At 48.8% G+C, this 23,297-nt stretch overlaps 3 protein-coding genes across 3 annotated transcripts; 2 read left to right on the plus strand and 1 right to left on the minus strand.

Annotated features, from left to right (window-relative positions):
• Positions 1-46: 46 nt before the first annotated feature.
• Positions 47-13,247, plus strand: IK (IK cytokine). Its single transcript, XM_075541677.1, has 20 exons — positions 47-168; positions 863-929; positions 3,839-3,931; positions 4,378-4,437; positions 5,707-5,874; positions 6,035-6,149; positions 6,708-6,778; positions 6,870-6,916; positions 7,975-8,138; positions 8,839-8,947; positions 9,234-9,273; positions 9,430-9,643; positions 9,853-9,871; positions 10,638-10,735; positions 10,981-11,066; positions 11,519-11,576; positions 12,445-12,533; positions 12,703-12,811; positions 12,948-12,982; positions 13,066-13,247. Exons 1-20 carry the CDS (start codon positions 153-155, stop codon positions 13,091-13,093), a joined length of 1,686 nt encoding a protein of 561 aa, XP_075397792.1. The 5' UTR covers positions 47-152; the 3' UTR covers positions 13,094-13,247.
• A 2,716-nt stretch (positions 13,248-15,963) lies between these two features.
• On the plus strand, positions 15,964-22,788 carry WDR55 (WD repeat domain 55). Its single transcript, XM_075541681.1, has 7 exons — positions 15,964-16,188; positions 18,880-18,980; positions 19,067-19,154; positions 19,258-19,437; positions 19,526-19,625; positions 19,717-19,886; positions 19,982-22,788. Exons 1-7 carry the CDS (start codon positions 15,998-16,000, stop codon positions 20,292-20,294), a joined length of 1,143 nt encoding a protein of 380 aa, XP_075397796.1. The 5' UTR covers positions 15,964-15,997; the 3' UTR covers positions 20,295-22,788.
• Positions 20,660-23,230, minus strand: DND1 (DND microRNA-mediated repression inhibitor 1). Its single transcript, XM_075542697.1, has 4 exons — positions 23,207-23,230; positions 22,959-23,076; positions 22,168-22,629; positions 20,660-21,574 (listed from the first exon to the last, which is right to left on the minus strand). The coding sequence occupies exons 1-4, from the start codon at positions 23,228-23,230 to the stop codon at positions 21,126-21,128; spliced, it is 1,053 nt and encodes a 350-aa protein (XP_075398812.1). The 3' UTR covers positions 20,660-21,125.
• Between the last annotated feature and the right edge of the window lie 67 nt (positions 23,231-23,297).

Here is a 23,297-nt window from a genome sequence, read left to right on the forward strand (position 1 = left end):
GCGGGGTAAAGGTTAGCCAATGACATGGAAACATTCTGCGGTGCGCAAAGCATTGTGGGCGGACTTCCGAGGTGCGTTGTGGGAAGAATCTGCCGTGGCTGCCTTGTTGTTAACAACTCGGTCCTAGCTGGCGTAGGAACTCCGCGGACAAGATGCCGGAGCGAGACAGTAAGGCTCGCGTTGTCTTGGCTCCCTTGCGGGACTCGGGTCGCTTGGCGCGTCGTTTGACTTTGTGGGCGTTCGTCGGGATGGGTGGCGCTCGGAGTACACACCGTCGGGCCCGGAACGAAGCCGCACAGCTTCACACCCTGTCCGCCGTCCCCTAGCTTGCTTCCTTGCCCTAAGTGCGGACAGGATTCCCCCCCAACCCCACCCGTCACTTCAACCTGGATTGCTCGTATTCATTTTGCATATAGTGCTTTCGATGTGATATTCTTGCACTCTGGGATTTAGGGCCCCCGCTGCGCTCCCTGGAGGAACCTTGGGGGTGCACTGGGTTACTATTTAGTCTGCTCACCGCAAGGTCAGCAAGTCAAAATCACCAGCTGCTCCACGGGAGAAAGATGAGGCTTTCTACTCCCGTGAAGAGTCATAGTCCTGGAAACCCACAAGGGGCAGTTCTAGCTTGCTCTATACGGTCGCTAGTAGTTGGAATCGACTCGATGGTACGAGTTTTAAGTACTGTGCACCCAGAGCCTCGTGTATTTTCTCTTCTCAACACATCGTATTGCCATTGCTGTGATTCTTGCCTCGCTATATTGTAAGCAATTTGAGAACAGGAAACACGACGGTATTGTCTTCTTAATAGTGCATTGCCGATACATAAGAGGCACACTAAATTAATGCAATTCTTTTTTGCTAGGCGAACCGTTCTCCAACCCTTTGGCTCCAGATGGCCACGATGTGGATGATCCTCACTCCTTCCACCAGTGAGTGTCTTGAAGGGTCAGAGCGCATGAGCCTGGGCATGGAGGGGTGGTGGTGATGATGGAAGGATTTTGAATGTTTGTCAATCAGGATGGCCAGAAAGCACCACTTGGCACATCGGTTTTGTAAACTTTAACTAGATGTAACCAGCTGTATATGGAATTATTGAGGGGGCAATTCTGACAGGAAGGAAAGGATGTTGATTTTTTTAAAGGTGCTTTGGCTATATGCCTCACTTTGCTGCATTTTCACCTAGAGATTTCTGTATGGCACTATTAATACTGGTGCATAGTCTTACATAGTACAACTCTTAGATAGTCCCATGTTTTCCTGCATTTATACACATTGTTCTTACATGAATTTTTGCCACAGCCATGTACCACTTGTTCTTTTTTTATTGATATCCTTTTTAAAAACTTAAATGCATTTATTTAAGTTGGAAGCTTAATGTCTCAACTATAAACAGAAAATCAATAAGTAGAAAACATCCAAGCATAAAGCGAAACCATTCAAAACAAAATAACATTTCTCAAGGCTGAGTTGGTTAAGAAATAAGTAAAATCTCCTGGTGATAGGTAGGTGCTAATTTGATCTTTAGGAAGTCTTTGCGGGTTTAGTAGCAGAACAACTTGCAATAGACAGAGGAGCTGGCATTGCTTGCTGAAAGCGAAGAAGCTTGAAGGTCTTCCTGAGGAAGATCAAAGACTAGAGCCTCCTATATGGATGGACTTCACCAGCAAGAGGAAAAAAACCAAAAACAATTGCCAATAAGTAACTTCATGATCAATACAGAAAAGATTAAAGTTGTCAAGGATTTTGTTTTACTTTCATCCTAAATCAACAGCCATGGAAGCAACAGTCAAGAAATTGATCCATGTATTGCCTTAGGCAAATCTGTTAAAATGACCTCTTTAAGTGCTAAAAGGGCAAAGATGTTAGATACTTTGAAGACTAAGGTGTGATTAACTAGGCCAATTTATGTGCATGTGAAAACTGGACGCTGACTGCGGAAGAGTGAAAACGAATTGGTGCATTAGAATGATGGTGTTGGCCAAGAATATTGAATGTACTATGAGCTTCGAGAAGAAAGGACAAATCTGTGTTGGGAGTACTGCTAGAATGCCCCTTTGGAGAAAGGATAGTGAGACTTTCTCTTGCTTACTGCGAGCCTGTAATCAGAAGGGACTCGACCCTGAGAAGGACAGCAGAGGGTCAGTGTGAAAGAGAAAGACCGTTTATGAGGCGGTTTGACACAGTGGCTGCAACAACTGTGAGGAAGGTGCAGGACTGGGGACTACTTCTGTCAATTTATGAAATCCAACAACAGTTTGAATGCTTGCCTTTGGCTTCCTGGTGAAGGTATTGAAACATATCCTTGCATAAAAGCCAAATAGGGTTACATGCCGGATTTAGGGATTAAGTGTGGGTTTAGGGAGAGAAAAATGCCCTCTGGCAAAGAGAAACCAAGGAAGCAGCACCAACGTGGTTTTTGTTTTTGCTCTACTGTGAAAGATTATATAGACAGTTACAAAGGATAGGTTTCTCATTGGGGGATTAGCTTTATCAATAAAACCCCCAGGGTCAGCACTCCTCAGAAGAAAGATGAGACTTAACTCCGAAACCAACAGGGCAGTTCTACTGTGCTACCCAGGATTGCTGTGAGCCAGGTTTGGCTGGACCGGCAGTGTGCTTTTGGTATGTGTGTGCCGTTGCTACCTCTCTCACAGTTGGGATACGTTGTTACAATGGCTTTAATTCTCCAGTTATTGGGCAGTTACATTGTTCCCACATTTTAATTTTTTCCGAAAGGAATTTAATCTCCTTTACAAGTGGTCTTAGTTTGTAGGGTCTGGATGACTTCTTTGACTTAACTGATAACAATAGAAAAACCTTATTTTCAGGCACTGTTCATTCCTGAGTGTGGGAGTTCCGAGTGCCACATATGTTTTTAAGGGACAGGGTTCTATCCTTAACACAGGCTTACATGTATACGCCTATCTACAATTATACGTAATATAGATATTTTACCCATGATAGTAATTGGCCAGGCTAAATACAAGAGCAAATGGTTTGAGAATGATGAGGGCAATGAATGTTCAAATGTGTTTTACACAATTGATCTATCTATGGATTGTGATAAGAGTTGTCTGAGCCCCTAATAAAAAGATTTTTTTAAAAAGTTTATGGAAAAACTGCCTGAAAAGATAAATGGTAGGACCAGTGCTAAGAATGGTGATACTGGGAGGGTGGAGGGAAGGTGGGGTGGAAAGGGAGAACCGATTACAAGGATCTACATATAATCTCCTCTCTGGGGAACGGACAACAGAAAAGTGGGTGAAAGGAGACGTTGGACAGTGTAAGTTATGACAAAATAATAATTTATAAATTATCAAGCGTCCATGAGGAAGAGAGGAGCGGGGAAGGAGGGGAAAAATGAGCTGATACCAAGGGCTCAAGCAGAAAGCAGATGTTTTGAGAATGCTGATGGCAACAAATGTTCAAATGTGCTTGACACGATGGATATATGTATGGACTGTGAGAAGAGTTGTACAAGCCCCCAATAAAATTATTTTAAAAAGAGAGATAAGTGCATTTTTCTCCCACAAACTTTTTAAAGTCCTTTGTATAGAGACATCGGGTTATTGAGAAATATAAATTTTAGTAAATCCAGCCAAATTGCCCACTAAACTGGCTATATAGGTTTACATTCCCAATAACCGGGTTTGAGAGTGACCATTTCCCAGATTCTTACTGATACTGATTAAATATTTTTAATAGTTACCATTCTGATTCATTAAGAGATATGTCTGTTTGAATTTGCATTTTTCTGATTTCAAGTACAATTAAGCTTTTGCATATCCCAGTTTCACTTCGTATTACTGGATTTTTGATTCTTTGACATTTCTTTTAGATCAAAGCTCACCAATGAAGACTTCAGGAAACTTCTTATGACCCCAAGAACTGCACCCACATCTGCACCACCCTCTAAGTCACGGCACCATGAGTAAGTTATGTGAAGCTTTAATTTGTGTCCCAGTTCCTTCCTGGCTCATAATGATTCTTTTCTACAGAAAACCTACTGAGCCATAATGTCTTAGAAGCTGGCAGGACAGTCCTTTTGGGTACACTTGTGGCTCTGAAGACTTGCACACCCTGGATTGTCTGTGCTTCAGAGTGTTTTGAGCTAGTCACTGACACGCTGATGAAGGGCACAGATTTCTAGACTCCCGTGGGTTCAGACTGGTAGACACGGTGATGTACAATTTTAATAGTGCCTTTTGGTAGTGGGGATGCCCCCACAGTTTGCGAACCATCATCTCCAGCCATGAACATGAACCTCGGCCTGACTGAAGCTGCTGCCTCCATCAGTATCTAGACTTTCTTTAGTCCATGCGTTTGCTTCCTGAGGCTTGGCAGTGTCTTGTTCAGTGAATTTCTTGTCTCTCCTAGGATGCCAAGGGAGTACAATGAGGACGAAGATCCGGCCGCGCGAAGGAGGAAAAAGAAAAGGTGAAGAGAGTGGGGAGAGGCCTTCTCAGGTGGATCGTATTTGAGGAAAAGGAGTAGCCAAGAGGCTCAAGACAGGTCTTCCTTTGATTTCTTGAGGTTCTCGGGTTTTGGTGAGTTGTGATGAGTTAGAGGACTTTGGAGGCTGCCTGCCTATGCTTTAATTTAATCTTCACCAGTCCCTAGTTTGCTAATTTTTGGTATGTTAACTTACCTTTTGCAATCCTCAGTTTCCTCATGGATAGAATAGTGAAAACAGCTCCTAGCACAGGTTGTTGGATGAACTTACCCCCATAGCTCTAGGTTCAGACAAACATAGAGAGATCTACATAATGAATAACCACACCAGGGAAGTACACACTCCTCACAATAATTAGTCATTTGCGATCAAAAAGGCTACATTTCCCCGAGGACAGAATTCAGAAGGCTGGCAGGGATAGGAGAGGAGGAGGCATGGACGCAGGAGACACAGGGATGAAGTGGGAAAAGTAATACTGGATTGTGGAAATCGCAGTCCGTGAAATGTGTGAATTGTTGAATGGAGCACGGGTTTGCTCTGCAAGTTGAAAAACAAGATGCGGTGGCCACGAGGCTCATCTGAGGTGGCGCGTGGAAGCACTTGGCGCCGGTGCTTGACGCGCGGCGATTGTTCAGTAAGTCTTGGCTACTGCGCTCGCTGTGACTGTTACTCATATCACGCAAAACTTCCTGGGCCTGGCCATAGCTTTTCCTCTGTTTTTGGGAAGGACCAGCAAAGAATGAGTGATTTCCAGCTGGAAGTTAAAAAGTAGCAGAAATTCAGATGACATTCTGGCGGTTGTGTAGAAATCTTGTACCTATAGAAACTCAGTGATGGAGCGTTGAGGGCATTAAGGGTTCTGAAGTCTCAAGTGTCCCACAGTGGACCTGAAGCAGGGCTGGCAGCTGCTCTAGTTCTGATTTTGAGGTGACCGGCGCCTTTTTCATTTCATATGTAGCTTTTGGGGAGCCCTGGTGGCACTGTGGGGTAAGCATTGGGTTGCTAACTACAAGGTCAGCCATTTGAACCTGCTTACCCACTCTGTAGGTGAAAGAGGAGCCTATCTGCTCCCGGAAAGATGGACCATTTCTGAAACCCAAAGGAGCAGCTCCGCTCTGTCCTTCGTGGTTTCTCTGAGTTGGAACCAACCCTGTGGTAGCTTTACCATAAGTGTCGGCTGGAAGCAGGAAGAACTGTGCTAATCTGGGGTAGCCATTAGCAAGCTTCACATGGCCTCTGTTCTTTGCCCGCAGTTACTACGCCAAGCTGCGCCAACAAGAAATCGAGCGCGAGCGGGAGCTGGCTGAGAAGTATCGGGACCGTGCCAAGGAAAGAAGAGATGGTGTGAACAAAGATTATGAGGAAACTGAGCTCATCAGTACCACAGCTAACTATAGGGCTGTGGGCCCTACTGCTGAGGCGTGAGTACCACTGCGCTGGGCATGGCTCCCACAGCTTCTCGCAGTCATCCAGTCTGATGAAAACACGTCTCCTCACTTGCCCCACCGTGGAACCCCTAAGCCATTTAAGAGACACTTGCCACTCACAAAGGAATAATCTAACGCACCCTGTGTGTTCCAGGGACAAGTCCGCTGCAGAGAAGAGAAGACAGTTGATCCAAGAGTCCAAATTCTTGGGTGGTGACATGGAACACACCCATTTGGTGAAAGGTTTAGATTTTGCTCTGCTTCAGAAGGTAAGCTTTCATGGGTGTGTGGATCACTGTAGTCCGATGCTGAATGCCCTCCAATGAGCTCTGGGAAGGTGGTGCCTTCTGGTGGCTCAAACTCTCTGGAACTGGGGTGGGAAATGTCCAGCCCATGGGCCATAAAAGGGCTGTAAAATCATCAGTACCAGCTAATAGCACACGCCTCCCCAGAGAAGCAGGTCTGGTCATGGAATGGTGTGTGAATGATGTTATAAGTATCCCCAGAAAGTGACCCACCCTGATCTAGAAGAAGGGCCAAAGTTAGCTCCTTGGTAAAAGCAATTGCTACTCATCCTTCACATTCAGCCAATATTATTTCTTGAGAAGTTCTTCCTTGATCACCCAGGGATGCAGAGCCCGTCTGTATTCTGCATCGTAGCAGCCCCCTCCTTTTGTTGCACTTACTCGGTTACCTTGCCTTTCTTGCTGTAAGCTTCAGTAGGGTAAGGACCATGTCTCTCGTTTAGTATTGCACCCTTGCTATGCCACGTGGGTGTTAAGTAACTACACATAAAAGTGGCTAAAACTGACATGCTTTCCTGATAGGTCCGAGCTGAGATTGCCAGCAAAGAGAAAGAGGAGGAGGAACTGATGGAAAAACCCCAGAAGGAAACCAAGTAAGACAAACCAGTGGGGGCTGGAGAGTTGAGAAGAATGAGACCTACCGTAGGAGCACGATTAGCAAACATCTGTTTCTTGTGTTCTCAGGAAAGATGAAGATCCTGAAAACAAGATTGAATTTAAAACCCGTCTGGGTGAGTACTGAGTGTATGTGTGTGCCTGCACCTTGTAGGTGTAGCGTATGGGATTCGTGCTCTGCCAGGGGATGCTTCTCTCGCCTGCACCGCCAGTCTTCCCTTCCCCTCCTGCTCCCACACCCCAAGTTCTCACACAGTGCCTTCCTCCCTCTCTGGTGTCTCCTCGGCGTGGGCCCACAGTCTCTCTCCTGTAGTCAGGCAGAAAGCATGGCGAGGGGTTAACAGCTCACAGCGAAGTCAGTGGCACTTAGGTATGAACCCTGATAATGAAAACGTAAGTGTCTGGTTTTAGGCACTTCTCACGACCCGTTTGTTCATATGTAAAAATGGAGTCAGTGTCTACATCCTTACCATGAACAAACATAATGAGCCTGTCATGTAGCATGTATTACTTTAAACTTCATGCACACACACGTTTCAGCCGATTCTGACTCATGGGGACTCTAGAACACAGCAGAACTGTGTTGTGGGCTTCTTGAGACTATAAATCTTTACAGGTACAGACAGCCTCATCTTTCTCTCATGGAGTGAGCTGATGAGCTCGATCTACCAATTTTGTGGTCAGTAGCCCAGGCCTTAGGATCCCTGGTGTCAAAGTAGTTAACGTGTTAGGCTACTAACCCCAAAGTCAGCAGTTCAGAACCACTAGCCACTCCAAGGGAGGAAACATAAGTTTCTATATTCCTTCTATAATTAATAAAGCATGAATCATAGTTTTGGAAGCCCAATACTTAGCCCACTAGGCTACAGAGCGCAAGAAAATGCTAGGCATGTTGAGAACATACAGACAGTGTAGAAGTGGACAGGAGCTCAGACTCTGCACCGCCGGGGTTCTGTTCTTTGTCACTTGTTACTGTATAACGTCAGGCAGATCAGCTTTGTGTTCTTCTGGGTGAAGAGTTGTAAAAGCTGTCCACCTCATAGGACTTGTGAACATTGAACGAAGCGAGGCGTGCATAACGCTTGGCATGGTGGCTGGCATGGAGAAATGGCAATAAGTGGCAGCTGCTACTGTGGGAGACTGATCGAGTGCCTGCTACTCTCCCTCTTTGTAGGCCGCAATGTCTACCGCATGCTCTTCAAGAGCAAAGCATACGAGCGGAATGAGCTGTTCCTGCCGGGCCGGATGGCCTATGTGGTGGACCTGGACGACGAGTATGCTGATACGGACATCCCCACCACTCTTATCCGCAGCAAGGCTGATTGTCCTACCATGGAAGTGAGTGTCCTGCGTCCTCAGGCGCCGTCACGTCAGCCTGAAACCTGGGAATCAGCCTTTCCCACATGTAGTTCATCATCAAGTTCTGTTGACATTATTGTGCCTTTTAGATCTCAGTTACGCCCCTTCACTTTTCTTCACCTCCATCAGTGTTTCTGTCCAACCCATCATTTTTCACTGGGCCTATTGGAAGAGGCTCCTCACTGGTTTCCCCACTTCCACTCCAGCTGTCTCCAAGGTGTTTTTTCCCCCCAACAGTTTTATTGAATGCCATACATATCTCCCCTTTAAAGGGAGCAATGCAGTAGTTTTTAATACATCACAATTTTGTAATTGTCAACACAATTAATTTTAAAACTTGTTTCTCTCCCCAGAAGAAATTTCTTTCTCACCAACCTTCCTAGTGTGTTGCCAAAAAGGTTGTTGATGATTATTTCATAATGAAAATGTTTGTCTATCACAGTTTAGAAGCTGTCAATGCTTTCTCATGGTTCTTAGCATAAATCTCAAAATCTGTATTTGCCTTAATGAGCTCAAACCCAAGAGCGAGCCTTTCCATACGGTTCTTCACCCCGCCTCCTGTGTTTGTTTTAGTGTGTGCCCCAGGGCTTTGTGCCCGCTCTTTCACCAGTTTGCCCTTGATGATGAGTGAAGGGGCTCCTGCTCTTGGGCTAACACTCTCACTTCTTCGGGGTTTCAGGCCCAGACCACCCTGACCACAAATGACATCGTCATCAGCAAGCTCACCCAGATCCTTTCCTACCTGCGGCAGGGGACCAGGAACAAGAGGCTCAAGAAGAAGGATAGAGGTACTGGGCGGGTTGGGAAGGACCACTGGGGAATGGAACCAAGGTCTCCTGGAGCCTTTGACCCAGGACATTGGGAAGGTCCTAGGGAGCAGAATAAAATGGACGCAGTGTGCGTGGCTGACGGAATCAGCAGTGGTCAGATTTGAGGCAGGAGGAGGGATAGTGTGGGAAGCGGTTGCTTATTCTGCTGGAAATGCTTTAAAGGGCCTTCAGAACTGGAGGGGACGGGGAGGCTAAATGGGCATGAACTCAGGTTTTTTTTCTCATTTCTCTCTTTACATATTAGGGAAGCTGGAAGAGAAGAAGCCTCCTGAAGCTGATATGAAGTATGTGCCCTTGCTCCTGTCACCTAAACTCAGGAGAGGGGATCGAAATCTCTTGATCTGGGGCATTTTGGGGAGTGTTGGTCTTTGAATGTGGAGAAATGGCCAGGGAGTGGCAGGGTGTGTGACTTTGGCAACTAATGGTGTTTGCTTTCCCAGCATTTTTGAAGACATTGGTGATTACGTGCCCTCCACGACCAAGACACCTCGGGATAAGGAGCGGGAGAGATACCGGGAACGAGAGAGGGATCGAGAGCGAGACAGAGACCGTGAGCGGGAGCGAGAGCGGGAACGGGAGAGGGAGCGGGACAGAGAGAGAGAGGAGGAGAAGAAGAGGCACAGCTACTTCGAGAAGCCGAAAGTAGACGATGAGGTAAGCTCATGGCAGTGGGTGGTAGAGATGGCCTTTTCTAGGCCTGCCTAGTCCAGGTAGAAGACCCCTGTATAGGACTGGAACCAGCCAAGGAAGGAACCAGCCTAGAACTGGGGTCAAGATGGAGTAGGAAATTGGTTCGGGCTTGGGGAAGGCCTGAGGGGGAATGCTTCGTGGTGAAACTCACCTCATTTTCTGTTTCTTTCTAGCCCCTGGAGGTCGACAAAGGTGGGTATGTTCCCAGCATTCTGCACTGCAGTCCGGCTCTGCCCCCAACTCAGAGCCGGTGTGGGTCTTCATAAGAACCTGTCTTGCTTTACAGAATAGTCTAGTGCTTCCTCCCACTCCTTGGGAAATAGCTAGACATATTTGCTTTGGTAGATATGCCTCTTGCCCTGCAGTTCTGAAAGTGAGGCAGAGGCTGAATGAGCAATACCCTATCCTCATCTCAGTCAGAATAGTTCAATATTTTTAAAAGTTGAAGATTGATTAAATTTTGTTAGCTAATAGGGCCCAGCTGCTTTAATAATGTTTTTTTTTTCTACCCAATTTTAAACCTTTTATTTCCCTCTGTCATTTAAAAAAAATCATTTTATTAGGGGCTCATACAACTCTTATCATAATCCGTACATACATCAGTTGTGTAAAGCACACTCATACATTCATTGCCCTCATCATTCTCAAAACATATGCTCTCCACCTAAGCCCCTGGCATCAGCTCCTCACTTTCACCCCTCCCTCCCCGCTCTCCCCTCCCTCATGAACCCTTGATAATTTAGAAATTATTATTTTTTAATATCTCGCCCTGTCCGACGTCTCCCTTCACTCACATTTTTATTGTCCATCCCCCAGGGAGGAGGTTATATGTAGATCCTTGTCATCGGTTCCCTTTAAAAATGTTTTGATGCAAGCCACACGTTGGTAGTATATTGTAGGCAGCAGGATGTGACATCCGTGAGGTTCAAAGTCTGAACAGTGTTTTTCTCCCCACCAGGGCCTGGATCTGCTAAAGAGTTAATCAAGTCCATCAATGAGAAATTTGCCGGATCTGCTGGTTGGGATGGCACTGAATCATATCCTTTATTCCGAAACGTCCCTGGGTCCAAGAAAATGGGTTTCCACTCCACCTGCTTTCCAGCGTTGCCTTCTCCCCATCCCGCTCACTCCTTCCCTCCTGGGTTTTGAAAAGGATGAGACCATGCCTTTCCCTTTCCCCAGAGGGCCGTTTAGTTCACAGCTTCTCTCAAGAGTTCTCATGTTGAGTCTTCTAGCCCTTGGCCCCTTCTGCCTGAAGGTATCCTGAGGTAGGTGGAGTTCTAGTACTTTCTTTAACATAGCATATGTTGAAGAAGCCCGAAGACAAAAAGCAGCTGGGAGATTTCTTCGGCATGTCTAACAGTTACGCAGAATGCTACCCGGCCACGTACGTAAGATCCTGATGAGGAGGGGGGCTCGGATAATTGAGAACAAGTTGAAGAGTGGGGTGGAAGATTGATTTGCCAAGATTCAAGGGAACTTCTTGCTTGGTGAAGTGTTTTGTTAGACTGAGTTGGATGGAGTTTTAGCGACGTGGTTTATCCTCTGCCATTGAATCAATTCTGACCTACAGCAACCCTACTGGTCCGAGTAGAACTATTCCATAGAGTGTCTGAGACGATTTACAGCAGCAGGCTGTCTCATCTTTCTCCCATAGAGCAACTGATGGGCTTGAACTGCGACCTTTTGGGTAGCAGCCCAGTCCTTAACCTATTGTGCCACCAGGACCCCTTGGGAGGTAGTCATTCCTAGGCATATAGCTGCAGAGTGGGGCGGGTTTCTGGATTGAGTGCTGGCATCTGGGTCTGCAGCATCTTTGTAACTGTTGCTTTTCTTTAGGATGGATGACATGGCGGTGGACAGTGATGAGGAAGTGGACTATAGCAAAATGGACCAGGTACAGTGTTAGAAGGCCGAGTGTGGCTATTTGGCAGTTACTCTTTGGCACAGCCTCTGACCCCCTCTTTCACTCACTGCCATTGAATCTGCTGTCTGACAGCAAGCCCCTGTGGGTATCTGAGACTAACTGTTCACAGCAGTAGAAAGCCCAGTCTTTCTCCCTTGGAGTGGCTGCTCATGGTTTGAGCACAGCCTATGCCACCAGGGCTCCTTACCCTGCCCCAATAGTATGTATCTCATTAGCTTGGCCCCACTGGAGTGCAGGCGTAAGATCAGCAGCTTATGTCTTAAAGTGTGTGCACAAGAACAACCAAACTAAGGCCCAAATCTATACATATTTTATTGACCACAAGAAAAGTGCAAGGTTTTGTTGCAATAGCTAGTAAGCTTTCATTGACTGCGTAAGGAGCAAGGATAAAAGAATTACAGCCTTCAGAATCGACCTACGTAATTTTATTCTAGCCAGGATGGAATTTCCCTTGCAGTTTTCAAAAACACCACCAATGCCGAAGGGCCCTCGTCGCCTTTCCTCTTGTTTGCAGTGCACTGCAGTGGTTAAAAGCATGGCTTCCTGCCACCATGGAGGCTTGTCTAATCCTGGGTTTGTGCCTATGCTTCAGTTTCTTCAACAGGAAAGTGGAGGAACATATAGTTCCCATGTTACAGGGTCTTGTTTTGAGAGTTAAATATGGTCTGTGCTTAGTGTTCAGAGCAATGCCTGGCACACAATAAACACATGCTAAGCAATAACGAGTATGATTTGTATAGGACTGAGGAATGGTGAAAGCTGGTTGTGGGACAATCTGACTTTAATCACTACTAAACTGACTTCTCTTTCCTCATGCCTCCATTCTATCCTGCAACAGGGTAACAAGAAGGGCCCGCTCGGTCGCTGGGACTTCGATACCCAGGAGGAATACAGCGAGTACATGAATAACAAGGAGGCTTTGCCCAAGTGCGTACTGTTACTGAATACAGGGGTGGGGCCACTGGCTTAGCCCAAGTTAAAGGGTGCCGTCCGGCTGAGCCATTCCCTAATAGCTTGCTCACAGGGCCCTCTGGAAAAACCTTGTAACCGCTGTGCACCTTCTACGGCCTTCTCCCAACCACCCGTTGTGTTGCAGGGCTGCATTCCAGTATGGCATCAAGATGTCTGAAGGGCGGAAAACCAGACGCTTCAAAGAAACCAATGACAAGGCAGAGCTGGATCGCCAGTGGAAGAAGATTAGTGCAGTAAGTGGGAGGACTCCAGTAAGAGAAGCCACTGGCGCACAGACCTAGAAACAGGCAGAGCGCTGGAGTGGTGTGGGAGTGTGAGGGGTGAGCTTCGACTGGCTGTATGACTGTTCACTGTCTCTGCTCTTTGTAGATCATTGAGAAGAGGAAGAAGATGGAAGCCGATGGGTGAGCCACAACATTCTTTCTGACTGACTGGGAGTTGCTTACGGTATGGATCTTAGGTTGACCCATCTCTCCTTTCATTTCAGGGTTGAAGTCAAAAGGCCAAAATACTAATCTTCAGGAATAATCACTTCAAGGATGTATTCTCCACTGCTGTCTCGCCATAGTTCCTAGAAAGACTCTAGGACAGTTTGTTTTGTTTCAAATGTGTATACATTTTTTTGTATGATCATTTAGTTCCATTAAAATTGGCTAACCTGCGGTCATATTTTCTGTGTTGAGCACTTTCTCTCCAGAGCCCCTTGAGCACCAAGAGAGCCAATTCTACAGGTTGTATAAAAGCACTTCCAGAAAATGATCTTGCTAATATTGGTTTCCCCTTCCCAGTATAGGGCCTTCCTAAATTCATATCGTCCCACCCTTCCTTTTCTCTGCTGCTTTCCTTCTCTGTTCGTTACCAGGAGCCCTGCTGGTTTAGTTCACCTTGAGCTGCTAACCTCAAGGTTGGCAGTTCGAAACAACGAGCCACTCCACAGGAGATGAGGCTTTTTACTACCGTCGAATGTTAGTCTTGGACACCCACAGTGGGGTTCTCCCTTGCCCTCTAGGGTCACCATGAGTCCGAATGACTTGATAATAGGGAGTTTGGTTTGATTCATTGCCAGCACTTTGGTGCCTATCATGAGAGGTTACCATGTCTTCATGGCTCACAACTACCCGGTGGCACTGCTTGTTCTGAACCCAGTAGCCTTACTAGAGTGGTGGAACATGGGGCACCTAAGCCCATTGCCTTGCCTTTAAGCACTTCCACCTTGGGATACACGCAATTGCTGTGGAGTTGACCCACCCACGGTCACCCCGTGTGTGTCAGCACTGTGCTATGGGGGTTTCCATTGGTGGATTTTAGGGAAATAAGTTGTCCAGGCCTTTTTTTCTAGGAGACTTGAGTCTCTGGGAGACTTGAATCTCCAGTCGTTCTGATAACAGCCAAGTGCATGAACCATCTGCACTACTCGGAGACTTAAGTGCTTTTGTTGTTTTCATTTCATCCATGTACTGGTACTTTATTTCAGGGGGAAAAGGTCATGGGCTTTTGGTACAAAAGGTCAGGGAGGAGCTGAGATCTCAATGTAAAAAATGAGACTAAAGTGTCCTAGAGGACTTGAATACTTGTATTTCACAGAAGAGGGGCCAAGTCTGAGTTCGATTTACAATCCATAGGGAGCAAATAGTAAGACGGTAAATTTTACCGCTTAAAATTAACTTTTGCATGGAAAAATACTTGGAGATAACCTTATAATGTATAAATACGATGACAGAACCAACTTGGGGGGGGGGGGAAGGCAATAGGTAGTGAAGGGCTGGAAAAAGCTCAAGGCCCTTCCTATTATGAAAACTTCCCAGTCTCACAAGAGCGATGCACTTTGAAGCTCTCCCTGCCACCCCTACCTAAGCAGGTGTAATTTCTCACTGATAATGTCAACACTGGCTGAAATTCACAGGTTCAAAAACAGGACCATTCAAGTAATATGCTACAGCCCCAGAGAAGGAAAGGAAGGTGGGAGAGCTACAACACCACGTGATTATCCGATCATCTCATAGCTGGGAATACTCATTAGTTTTGGGTTGGTTTTTTCCCCCATTGGTTCTATAAAAGAATTGTCTATCTCCTTCACTGTCATTGAGTCCTAGTGGTCCTACAGGGCACAGAACTGTCCCCGTGGGTTTCCAAGGCTACAAATCTTTCTGGGAGTAGAAGGCCTCTTCTTTCTCCTGCAGAGTGGTTAGTAGGTTTGTACTGCCAACTTTGTAACCCAATCAGTTCACCCTCCCAGGAAGGACTCCATGGAATTGTTCCATAAGTAGCTAATTTCAGACAGTAAACTGATTCTAGAGTTATAGGGAAAAAGTCACAAGAGAAATGGCTCATGATATACCTAGATGGTTACTAGGAATACTTGAGACTTGACTACAATTTCCTTTTGGAAAGTACCACTAAGCCTTATGGGAGCCACCAACACCCTCTGGTCAGTGACAAGTATTTCCAATACCACACAACAGCTTTTGTGAGGCACATGCAGCAATACACAGTGGGACTTAGAACCTCTCTGAGTCTCTTAAGGGCTTTTGTCAACGCCCTTAAAAATGGTGAGCAATAACATGTCTTACAAAACTCACACTTCCATAGGGCAGTGGTCCAGTAGGTTTCCAATCTTTAGTGGAATGGAAAGCCTAACCTTTCTACCTTGGAGCAGCTGGTGGTTTCAAACTAATGACCTTGAGGGTGGCAGCCCGACAGGTTACCTACCGTGCCACCAGAGCTCCTTGAGAAGGCCTAGCACAACTGATTCTCGCCACATGCTCCTCCCTCCCTCCCTCCCTGCAGAATGTCTCATTTTGTGGAACGCCTGTTAACTGGAAGGTCTAGACTGCCACTCGTGCCTATTTAGCCGTTCAGCAACTCCTCATCAGCTCTGAGCACTGGCAAACTGAGCATCTGGGGCCAACCAGGAGGAAGGGGTGTCCCCTGTTCCTTTGGCTACCATGCTATTGAGGATCAGTGGCAGCAGCTTGAGCGTGTGGTGAGTCGCCTGGCGTCCACGACGCCACATACTGTCTTCTCACAGCGTGGCCTTTGGCTGCCTCCTGATTCCCTTCACGACCTGGGGTTTCAAGACGCCCCGAATGCTAGGCGTCCTTCTCTCCTATTCCAACAGCATGACGTCCTCTTTCAGGACGAGGAAGAGCACATGCAACGCCCAGGATGGCAGAGAGTGGGGGAGAGACGCCTACGCTCCCCACATTACGGGGAAGGGCGGAAGGTCACGAAAGCCAGCCCAACCCAACACCGGTCCCAGCAGGATACGCCGGCCTCAACCCTCGGGAGCGCAGGCCTAGCTCGCCCCTTCTGCAGCTGAGCGCGCGTCACTTCCGGGCGACGGAAGCTCCCCGCGCCGTTTCCGGCTCCGCCCTCGCTGTCGCCCCGCCCCCCGGGGCTGCTGCTGCTGCTCCCGGAGCATGGAAGTCGCGCGGGAAGAGGCGCCTGCCGAGCGCGGCAGCGACGGGGAAGACCGGGACTCGGCGGCGGCGCCGGCCCGGCCCCGCGACACCCCGGACGACATCGTGTTGGATGCGCCGGCCAGCGGCCTGGCGTTCCATCCCGCGCGCGACATAGTGGCCGCGGGCGATGTGGACGGGGACGTGTTCGTGTGAGTGCGAGACCGGGCCGGGGCCGGGGCCGGGGCCGGGTGGGCGCGCGCGGGGCTCCCGGGAGGTCCTGGAGAACCCCTGCGCATGGAGCTGGGGCGCGGAAGCTTTCAAGACCAAAGAACCCCGATACTTTCAATGACATTTGGCTTCCAGTGAAACAAAATCAAAGTCCGTGCCCGGCCAGTCGATTCCTACCCCGAGCGACTTTATAAAACAGGGTCGAGCTGCTCCTTAAAGTTTACAAGGCCGTAAATATCCAAGGACGTGGACTGCCACAGCTTTCTTCCTGAGTGGCTGGTAGGTTCGAACCGTTGACCTTTCAATTAGTTGCAAGAACTTTAACCACGTTGTCACTAGGACTTCTTTTCAGTAAAACACCGAATAGAAATATTTTACGAGCACTGAAAGGAAGCCAGCGTTTCTGGAATATCCTAGCAGAGTCTGAAGCAGGGCAAGAGAGAGTCTAAGGTCAATTCTGTTTCACACGGGATTGCTAGGACAGGTTCAGCAGGGCCCTATATTTTCCCTCTAATCCCCCTGTAATCTTTCACAAGCAGACATCTGATGACTTCCTTGACTCAAACCCCTTCAGTGGTTCACTAGCGTGCATGGCAGCATTCTACACAATAGTTAAAAGGTAGAAACAACCTGCCGTAAATGTCCATCACCAAATGAGTGGATAAACAAAGTGATTTTATATATATATATATATATATATATATATATATATATATATATATATATATATATATATATATATATATATATATATATATATATATATATATATATATATATAAAACTCAGCCATAGATGAAGCTTAAAAACTACACTGAGTGATGTCAGATATAAAAGAAAAAATACTGTATTATCTAACTTACATGAAACCAAAGTTTATTACTTGTATTTTTTTAATTGTATTATAAGGAGAGGTTAGGGAGCTACTATTTGGGAGACACTGAATTTGCTATTGATCATGGAATAATTCTGAAAGGGACAGTGGTAATGGGTGGCAATACAGACTATACCATGGGCTGCTAGAAGAACAAACAAATCCGTTTTAGAAATAGCACAGCCAGAATGCTCCTTGGAGGGTGGTAACACGTGCCTCCCCTGGACTTCATGCTTGGTAAGTAGCTCACTCACTGTTGTATTGACACCGTGGCTATAACAACGGGTTGAGACAGATGGCAGTGTTATGTTCTGGTGTACATCATGGTTGCTCTGAATGGCAGTTAACTTGATGGAACCTGACAATAGCGGTTGCACAACATGAATGTATCAGTCATTGAATTACACATGTTAAAAAAAGTTGTTGACCTATATTTGCCCTCATGAAGAGATCACTGAAGATATGGGTACTATAGCAAAGTGTGAGGAAAAAAAGCAGATGGTGCCAGGCTATCAGAAAAAAGTGTCCGAAGTCTTAAGGGTTTGTCTTCAAATAAGTAGTCATCTAAGTGAGGCATCAACTAAGGTCATATGGAAGAAGCACACCAGTCTGTGATCCAAATCTGAAAGAGGAAATGGCACCAGAATTTAAATTATGAACACCTGGTTTGCTGAAGGCTATGGATAACAGAAGCCCCAAATCCATTTGGAGATGAGAATACTGACGCTTATCTCGCAAAGTGGTACAGTGCTTGAGTACAGTTCAGCAAATGTTGGTGTCCAGTGTCAGTCATACCCCACCCGTTTGCCTCAGTCACCAAGTATTATATCTCAAAGGCTCTTGAATACATTTCTTAGATCTCCCCATCTCTACTCTGTCACTGCCTTCTGGCGGGCCCCTAACTTCTCTCCCGATGACCAATCTGAAGAGACCTTTTTTGCCCCTAAGATTAAACTCAAGACTTCTGTGTGGCTCATGTGGCCTCCAGCCATGCTCAACCTCTCTGATTCAGCCATGCCACTAGACTCTCCCTGTTCCTTGTCTCTGCCCTAGAAGGGAGATTGATATCAGCCAGGTGATTTCAAAATTTTAATTTACACACACACACCCCACCACCAACCCCCCCCCCCACTTAATTTGCTTTCCAGTGCTCTCTTCTCCCTTCACAAGCATTCATTCAATTTGTGGGTGTTTATTAAGCATGGGTTTTCATGTGTTAGGCACAGGAAAATCAGTACATCCAGTTTTGTTCTCTTGGAGTTTACTGTTAATGACACTTTTGGCCCTTTGAGGGTCTGACCTGAGGTAGGCATTAGGAATCCTTTCCAATTTGTCAGCTCTCTGATCAGGTGCTTGCTGATCCACCTGTTGATCCCTTTTTTTCAGCACCTGATCACAATTGCTATAATTATTTGTGGTTTACGCTTGCAGACCTGAAGACTTAGCTTACTGGTTTTTATACCTTGACCTACTGGGCCTGGCTTCTTGTCATGAATTTACCAGTTATCTGCCTCCACAGTGGTTCATACCCACACTTTTCTCCAGGTTGGGCATTCAAGTATGAAAGAGGGGTTGGGTGGGAAGGAGGTCATGAAGAGGCCTAGAACAAATGCACTTTGAATTGATGTATATTGAAAGAAAGACCTAACATTTGAAGCTCATTGAAAATGGGATAAGCACCATGGGCTTGGAGGTGGGCAGGCAGGAACTCCAGGTGGCTAGAAGGATGATCTAGTTGGTCCCCATCTGGGAGATTTAAGGTTTCTCATAGCCTCCCTTCCCATCCTATCCCCACCAGATTTTCCTATTCCTGCCAAGAGGGAGAAACGAAGGAGCTCTGGTCCTCAGGCCACCACCTCAAGTCCTGCCGGGCTGTGGTCTTCTCTGAAGATGGGCAAAGTGAGCAGTGGGAAGGTATCCAGCAGTGTGGTGTTGGGAAGGGACTGGTGAATAGCACCATGACCTGGGCATCTTTTCCCTCCCAGAACTTGTCACTGTCTCTAAGGACAAAGCCATCCATATTCTAGATGTGGAGCGAGGCCAACTGGAAAGGCGCATTTCTAAGGCTCATGGGTAAGGGCAGTCGACTGTGGGTGCATGTGCATAGGTGGTGAGGAGCAGGAGGGTTCCTAAGGCGATAAAGATGCTTGGAAAGGTTTTACTTCTGTGTCCTCAGTGCACCTATCAACAGTCTGCTGCTGGTGGATGAGAATGTGCTGGCTACCGGGGACGACACAGGTGGTGTCCGCCTCTGGGACCAACGGAAGGAGGCCCCCTTGATGGATATGCGGCAGCATGAGGAATACATTGCTGACATGGCTCTGGACCCAGCTAAGAAGCTGCTGCTAACAGCCAGGTACAACTTAGCACTGCCTCCTCCTGTTACATGTCTCCCTCAAAGGGATGTTCTGGTCACGCTTAGTGCATTGCGTTGCTCTCCACAGTGGGGACAGTTGCCTTGGTGTTTTCAATATTAAGCGGCGCCGGTTTGAGCTGCTTTCAGAGCCTCAGTCTGGAGACCTGACTTCTGTCACCCTCATGAAGGTACAGCTGGATCCTCTGGGAGGTGGGGGTGGGGTGCTAGAGGCTTGGCCCCATGTGGCTCCACAGACTGTTTTCCCTTTCTCCCTGGAAGTGTGGGAAGAAGGTGGCCTGCGGCTCCAGTGAAGGCACCATCTACCTCTTCAACTGGGATGGCTTTGGGGCCACGAGCGACCGCTTTGCCCTGAGAGCAGAGTCCATTGACTGCATGGTCCCTGTCACTGAGAGTCTACTGTGTACGGGCTCCACCGACGGAGTCATCAGGTGAGGGGAGCCGGGAGGACCCTCTGGTTCCTGAAGGGCAAGATGACCCAAACCAGCCAGTACATCAACACTCTTCCCCCCATCCCCTTCCCCAGGGCTGTGAACATTCTACCGAACAGAGTGGTTGGCAGTATCGGCCAGCATGCTGGGGAGCCTGTGGAGAACCTGGCTCTCTCCCACTGTGGCCGATTCCTGGCCAGCAGTGGTCACGACCAGCGCCTCAAATTCTGGGACATGGCACAGCTGCAGGCTATGGTGGTGAACGACTACCGTCAGCGCAAGAAAAAGGGAGGACCATTGCGGGCCCTGAGCAGCAAGGCCTGGAGCCCCGATGACTTCTTTGCAGGGCTGAGGGAGGAAGAAGATTCCAGGACTTTGCGAGAGGAGGAGAATGAGGACAGTGACTGAGGGGATGTGCCACCTCAGGACCAGCGCTCCCTCAGCAGGGTGGATCCCATGAGCCTGTATGTGGACAGTGCCTACCCACTTTGTGGTGCTGCGGAAGAAAAGCCTGGAACTCTTCTGTAAAGATGGCAGCCCAGAAGAGCCAAAGGAGCAGTGACTCTTGAAGGCACGGGGTCACCAAGAGTCAGAACTGACTCAAAATGGATTTTTAAAAGATTTTTCTTTTTTCTTCTGCAACTCCGGAAGGTGCAGAGACCCGGCTCAGGCCCGTGCTGTGGAGGTACTAGTTGCTCACTCTGTCATTGGGAGGAAGACAAGCTCTCAGCTGGGGCAAGACAGCACAGACACAAGAAACACCAACCAGGGGTTTAATATAAATACAACCTGCATAGAAAACCTTAGAACTATACATAAACCAAAATCAGAACGCCAGGCAGTGGGGGCAGGTTTTGGATTCTTTGGCTCAGCAAGCCCCTAAATAAAAATGAACCAGTGACAGATTAAGAAAATGTTTAAGATTCATGCTACGCTGTTGGGGAGTGGGAGGGAGGGTGTGTTACACAGGACTGCTAAGAGACCTCAGAAGTCAGGTTAGACCCTTGATGGGAGGAGGACCAGGTTTCTCACCGTAATTTAGCTAAACTTGAGCTGCCCCTCCCCTTCCCACAGGTACTATGGGGCTCTGCCCCAGCAGAGAATATGCATCAGGCCTGGGGCAAGGCCCATACCCCTCCCTCCTTTGGGCTTTGATGGTAGCCACCCAGGCCTGCTGGGCTGAGGACTGACACAGACTCTGCCTCGGCTAGGCTGCCTGTGGACAGGAGAAAGGATGGGTCACTGCTTAAACATGGTACCTGCCTCAGCAGAGTACGGAAGGCTGGCCCTGGACTCACTCAGTGCCACCAGCAGCCTTGCGGACACGGCTTCCTTGGCCACCTGGTGCCCATCTTGCCCATTTTGGGCCAGCACAACCCAAATGAGGCCACTGAAGGGCACTGCATGCCCTGGGATCACCACTTGGTACCAGAAACGGTGCCAGCCAGCAGGGCCGATGCCCAAGCACTTGGTGAGGAACACAGGGCTGCCCAGCTTCATCCTATGGCACAGCAGCTGCAGGGCAGCCCGGGCCCCTTGAGGCCCTAGCTTATCCTTGGCCACGGCCAAGGAGCTTCTGTCTGGCTGTAGACACTGCAGTGAGGGGCCTGAGAGCTGACGGAGTCGCTGCTTCATGTCTGGCTTGAGCCACTCCACCGTCACCTGCTCTCCACTGAGGCATGACTGTCCTGTAAGATAAAGGGCAGGGGACAAGGGCACATCTAAACCCTGGGCCTGAGACCCTGTGGAGTCTCACGCTGGGGCTTGGCTTCAATTCCTCATTCCCACTTTGTGATCTCAGGCAGATTAACATCTCCAGGTCTCCTAGTCTTTGTTTGTAAACAAGGTGTAAGGTTGCCAAGTTCCCTTTGAGCCAAGGCTCTGGCTAGCCTACTTCATTACCATCACAATGGCGTACTTCCCCAAAGGGCAGAGTGTTTACAGTGAGTCAGGGAATGTGCTAAGTGCCAGGTCCTAAATTACCTCATTCTCACCTGTGTGAGGAAGGTTTTAACCGCGGAGGAAAATACGGACTGCTTTGGGCTAGTCCATTCATTAACAGTTCTAAGGAGGGAGGAGACAGAGCTACATTTCATTGCAGTTTAAAAAAAGCGGTAGTTCCGGATTAACTGGCAGTTGATAATGTCAACTGGCAACAATATAAAGTGGCAAAATCTGGCTTGCTAGACCGGACCCTTTGAATTTTGCAAATCTGTGCTGAGGTGTGTTAAGCGCCCTCAGGCTTGGCGCCGAGCGGCCTCCGCAGTCTCAAATGCCGTACCTTCCACTAGGGCCTTTTTGGCCATGGCAGCTGCACGGTGCGAGCTGAACTTGAGCAGCGCGATCTGCGTGGGCGCCGACCCCGGGCTGGGCAGCAGCAGTGCCTCCTGGAGGCCGGCACTCAGCGGCTGCAGCGCGAGCATCAGCGCGTGGTGGCTCAGACTCGGCGGCAGCCCGTCCACGCACAGCTCGCACTTCTCGGTGCTGCGGCACACGAGCAGGGGGCAGGAGGGCCGCAGCAGGTGGTTGTGCAGCGTGGCAATGGCGGCCTGTGCCCCGCGCCGCGAGCTGTAGCGGGCGTAGGCGAAGCCGCGGTTCAGGCCGCTGAAGGTCATCATCAGGCGGAACTCGTACAAGCGGCCCACGCGCTGGAACAGCGGGATCAGCTGGTGCTCGTACACGTCCTGGGGCAACCGCCCTATGAACACTTCAGACCCGGCCGGCGGCGGGCTGCCCACCCAGCCTGCGGAGAGGGCAGGGGGCGGAGCGGCGCCGTCACTCCCACCGTTCTGGGTTCGGAGCCCAGGAGCCTGCTCCGGGAGCCGGAGCATCATTGGACGACGGAGCCAGTTCCAGAGCTGGCTCCAAAGGGGTGCATCCTTAGCCGGGGCGTCGCTCACGGGGTGGGGGTGGGGGGGCTGGCCGGAGCGCTGTCGAGCTACTCCATTTGCTGGGGTTGTATATCCGGGATTTTAGATGGTGGACCCTCGGAGTAGGCCCCACCCCCCATGGGGCTGCTCGCGGCCGTCCAGGCTGGAGGGCCCGGCGGGCGCGGGGCTGCGGCTACCGTACCTGGGGGTGGCCCGCCATACTTCCTCTGCCCGTTCACCTGCACCAGTCGGATGCCCGTCTCCCTGACCCATGCCTCCAGCGCCGCCTTGTTCTCTGGATTCACCCTCTCACACCACAGCTAGGGAAAGAGCAGGGTAGTGGTGCCCGCTCGGCCCCCTCCGCCTCCTCGCGTAGGCAGCTGGGACCCCTGAAGCCCCTTGCCCTGCCAGCGGGAGGGAGGTGCCAGCCCTCGCAACCAGATAACTCACCTCACACTCCCGCTTGGACTGCATGGCTCACCCGCTGGCTAGACTGTACCCCTCCTAAGAACTTCCTCCCCCTATCAGCCTCTGGAAGTTT

The sequence above is a fragment of the Tenrec ecaudatus genome, chromosome 2, assembly GCF_050624435.1.
Source record: "Tenrec ecaudatus isolate mTenEca1 chromosome 2, mTenEca1.hap1, whole genome shotgun sequence".
In the NCBI taxonomy this organism is placed as follows: Eukaryota; Metazoa; Chordata; class Mammalia; order Afrosoricida; family Tenrecidae; genus Tenrec; species Tenrec ecaudatus.

What these genes read in the sequence shown, in the direction of transcription:
- IK (XM_075541677.1), top strand. An exon ending in GTGGGCCCTACTGCTGAGGC is followed by an intron (nt 5,875 to 6,034) that starts GTGAGTACCACT and finishes TGTGTGTTCCAG; the next exon opens with GGACAAGTCCGCTGCAGAGA. An exon ending in CCTCCTGAAGCTGATATGAA is followed by an intron (nt 9,274 to 9,429) that starts GTATGTGCCCTT and finishes TTGCTTTCCCAG; the next exon opens with CATTTTTGAAGACATTGGTG.
- WDR55 (XM_075541681.1), top strand. Translation starts at nt 15,998, where the DNA reads ATGGAAGTCGCGCGGGAAGAGGCGCCTGCCGAGCGCGGCAGCGACGGG. An exon ending in CGCATTTCTAAGGCTCATGG is followed by an intron (nt 19,155 to 19,257) that starts GTAAGGGCAGTC and finishes CTGTGTCCTCAG; the next exon opens with TGCACCTATCAACAGTCTGC. An exon ending in CTTCTGTCACCCTCATGAAG is followed by an intron (nt 19,626 to 19,716) that starts GTACAGCTGGAT and finishes TCTCCCTGGAAG; the next exon opens with TGTGGGAAGAAGGTGGCCTG.
- DND1 (XM_075542697.1), bottom strand. Translation starts at nt 23,230, where the DNA reads ATGCAGTCCAAGCGGGAGTGTGAG. An exon ending in AGTCCAAGCGGGAGTGTGAG is followed by an intron (nt 23,077 to 23,206) that starts GTGAGTTATCTG and finishes CTCTTTCCCTAG; the next exon opens with CTGTGGTGTGAGAGGGTGAA. An exon ending in GTATGGCGGGCCACCCCCAG is followed by an intron (nt 22,630 to 22,958) that starts GTACGGTAGCCG and finishes CCCTCTCCGCAG; the next exon opens with GCTGGGTGGGCAGCCCGCCG.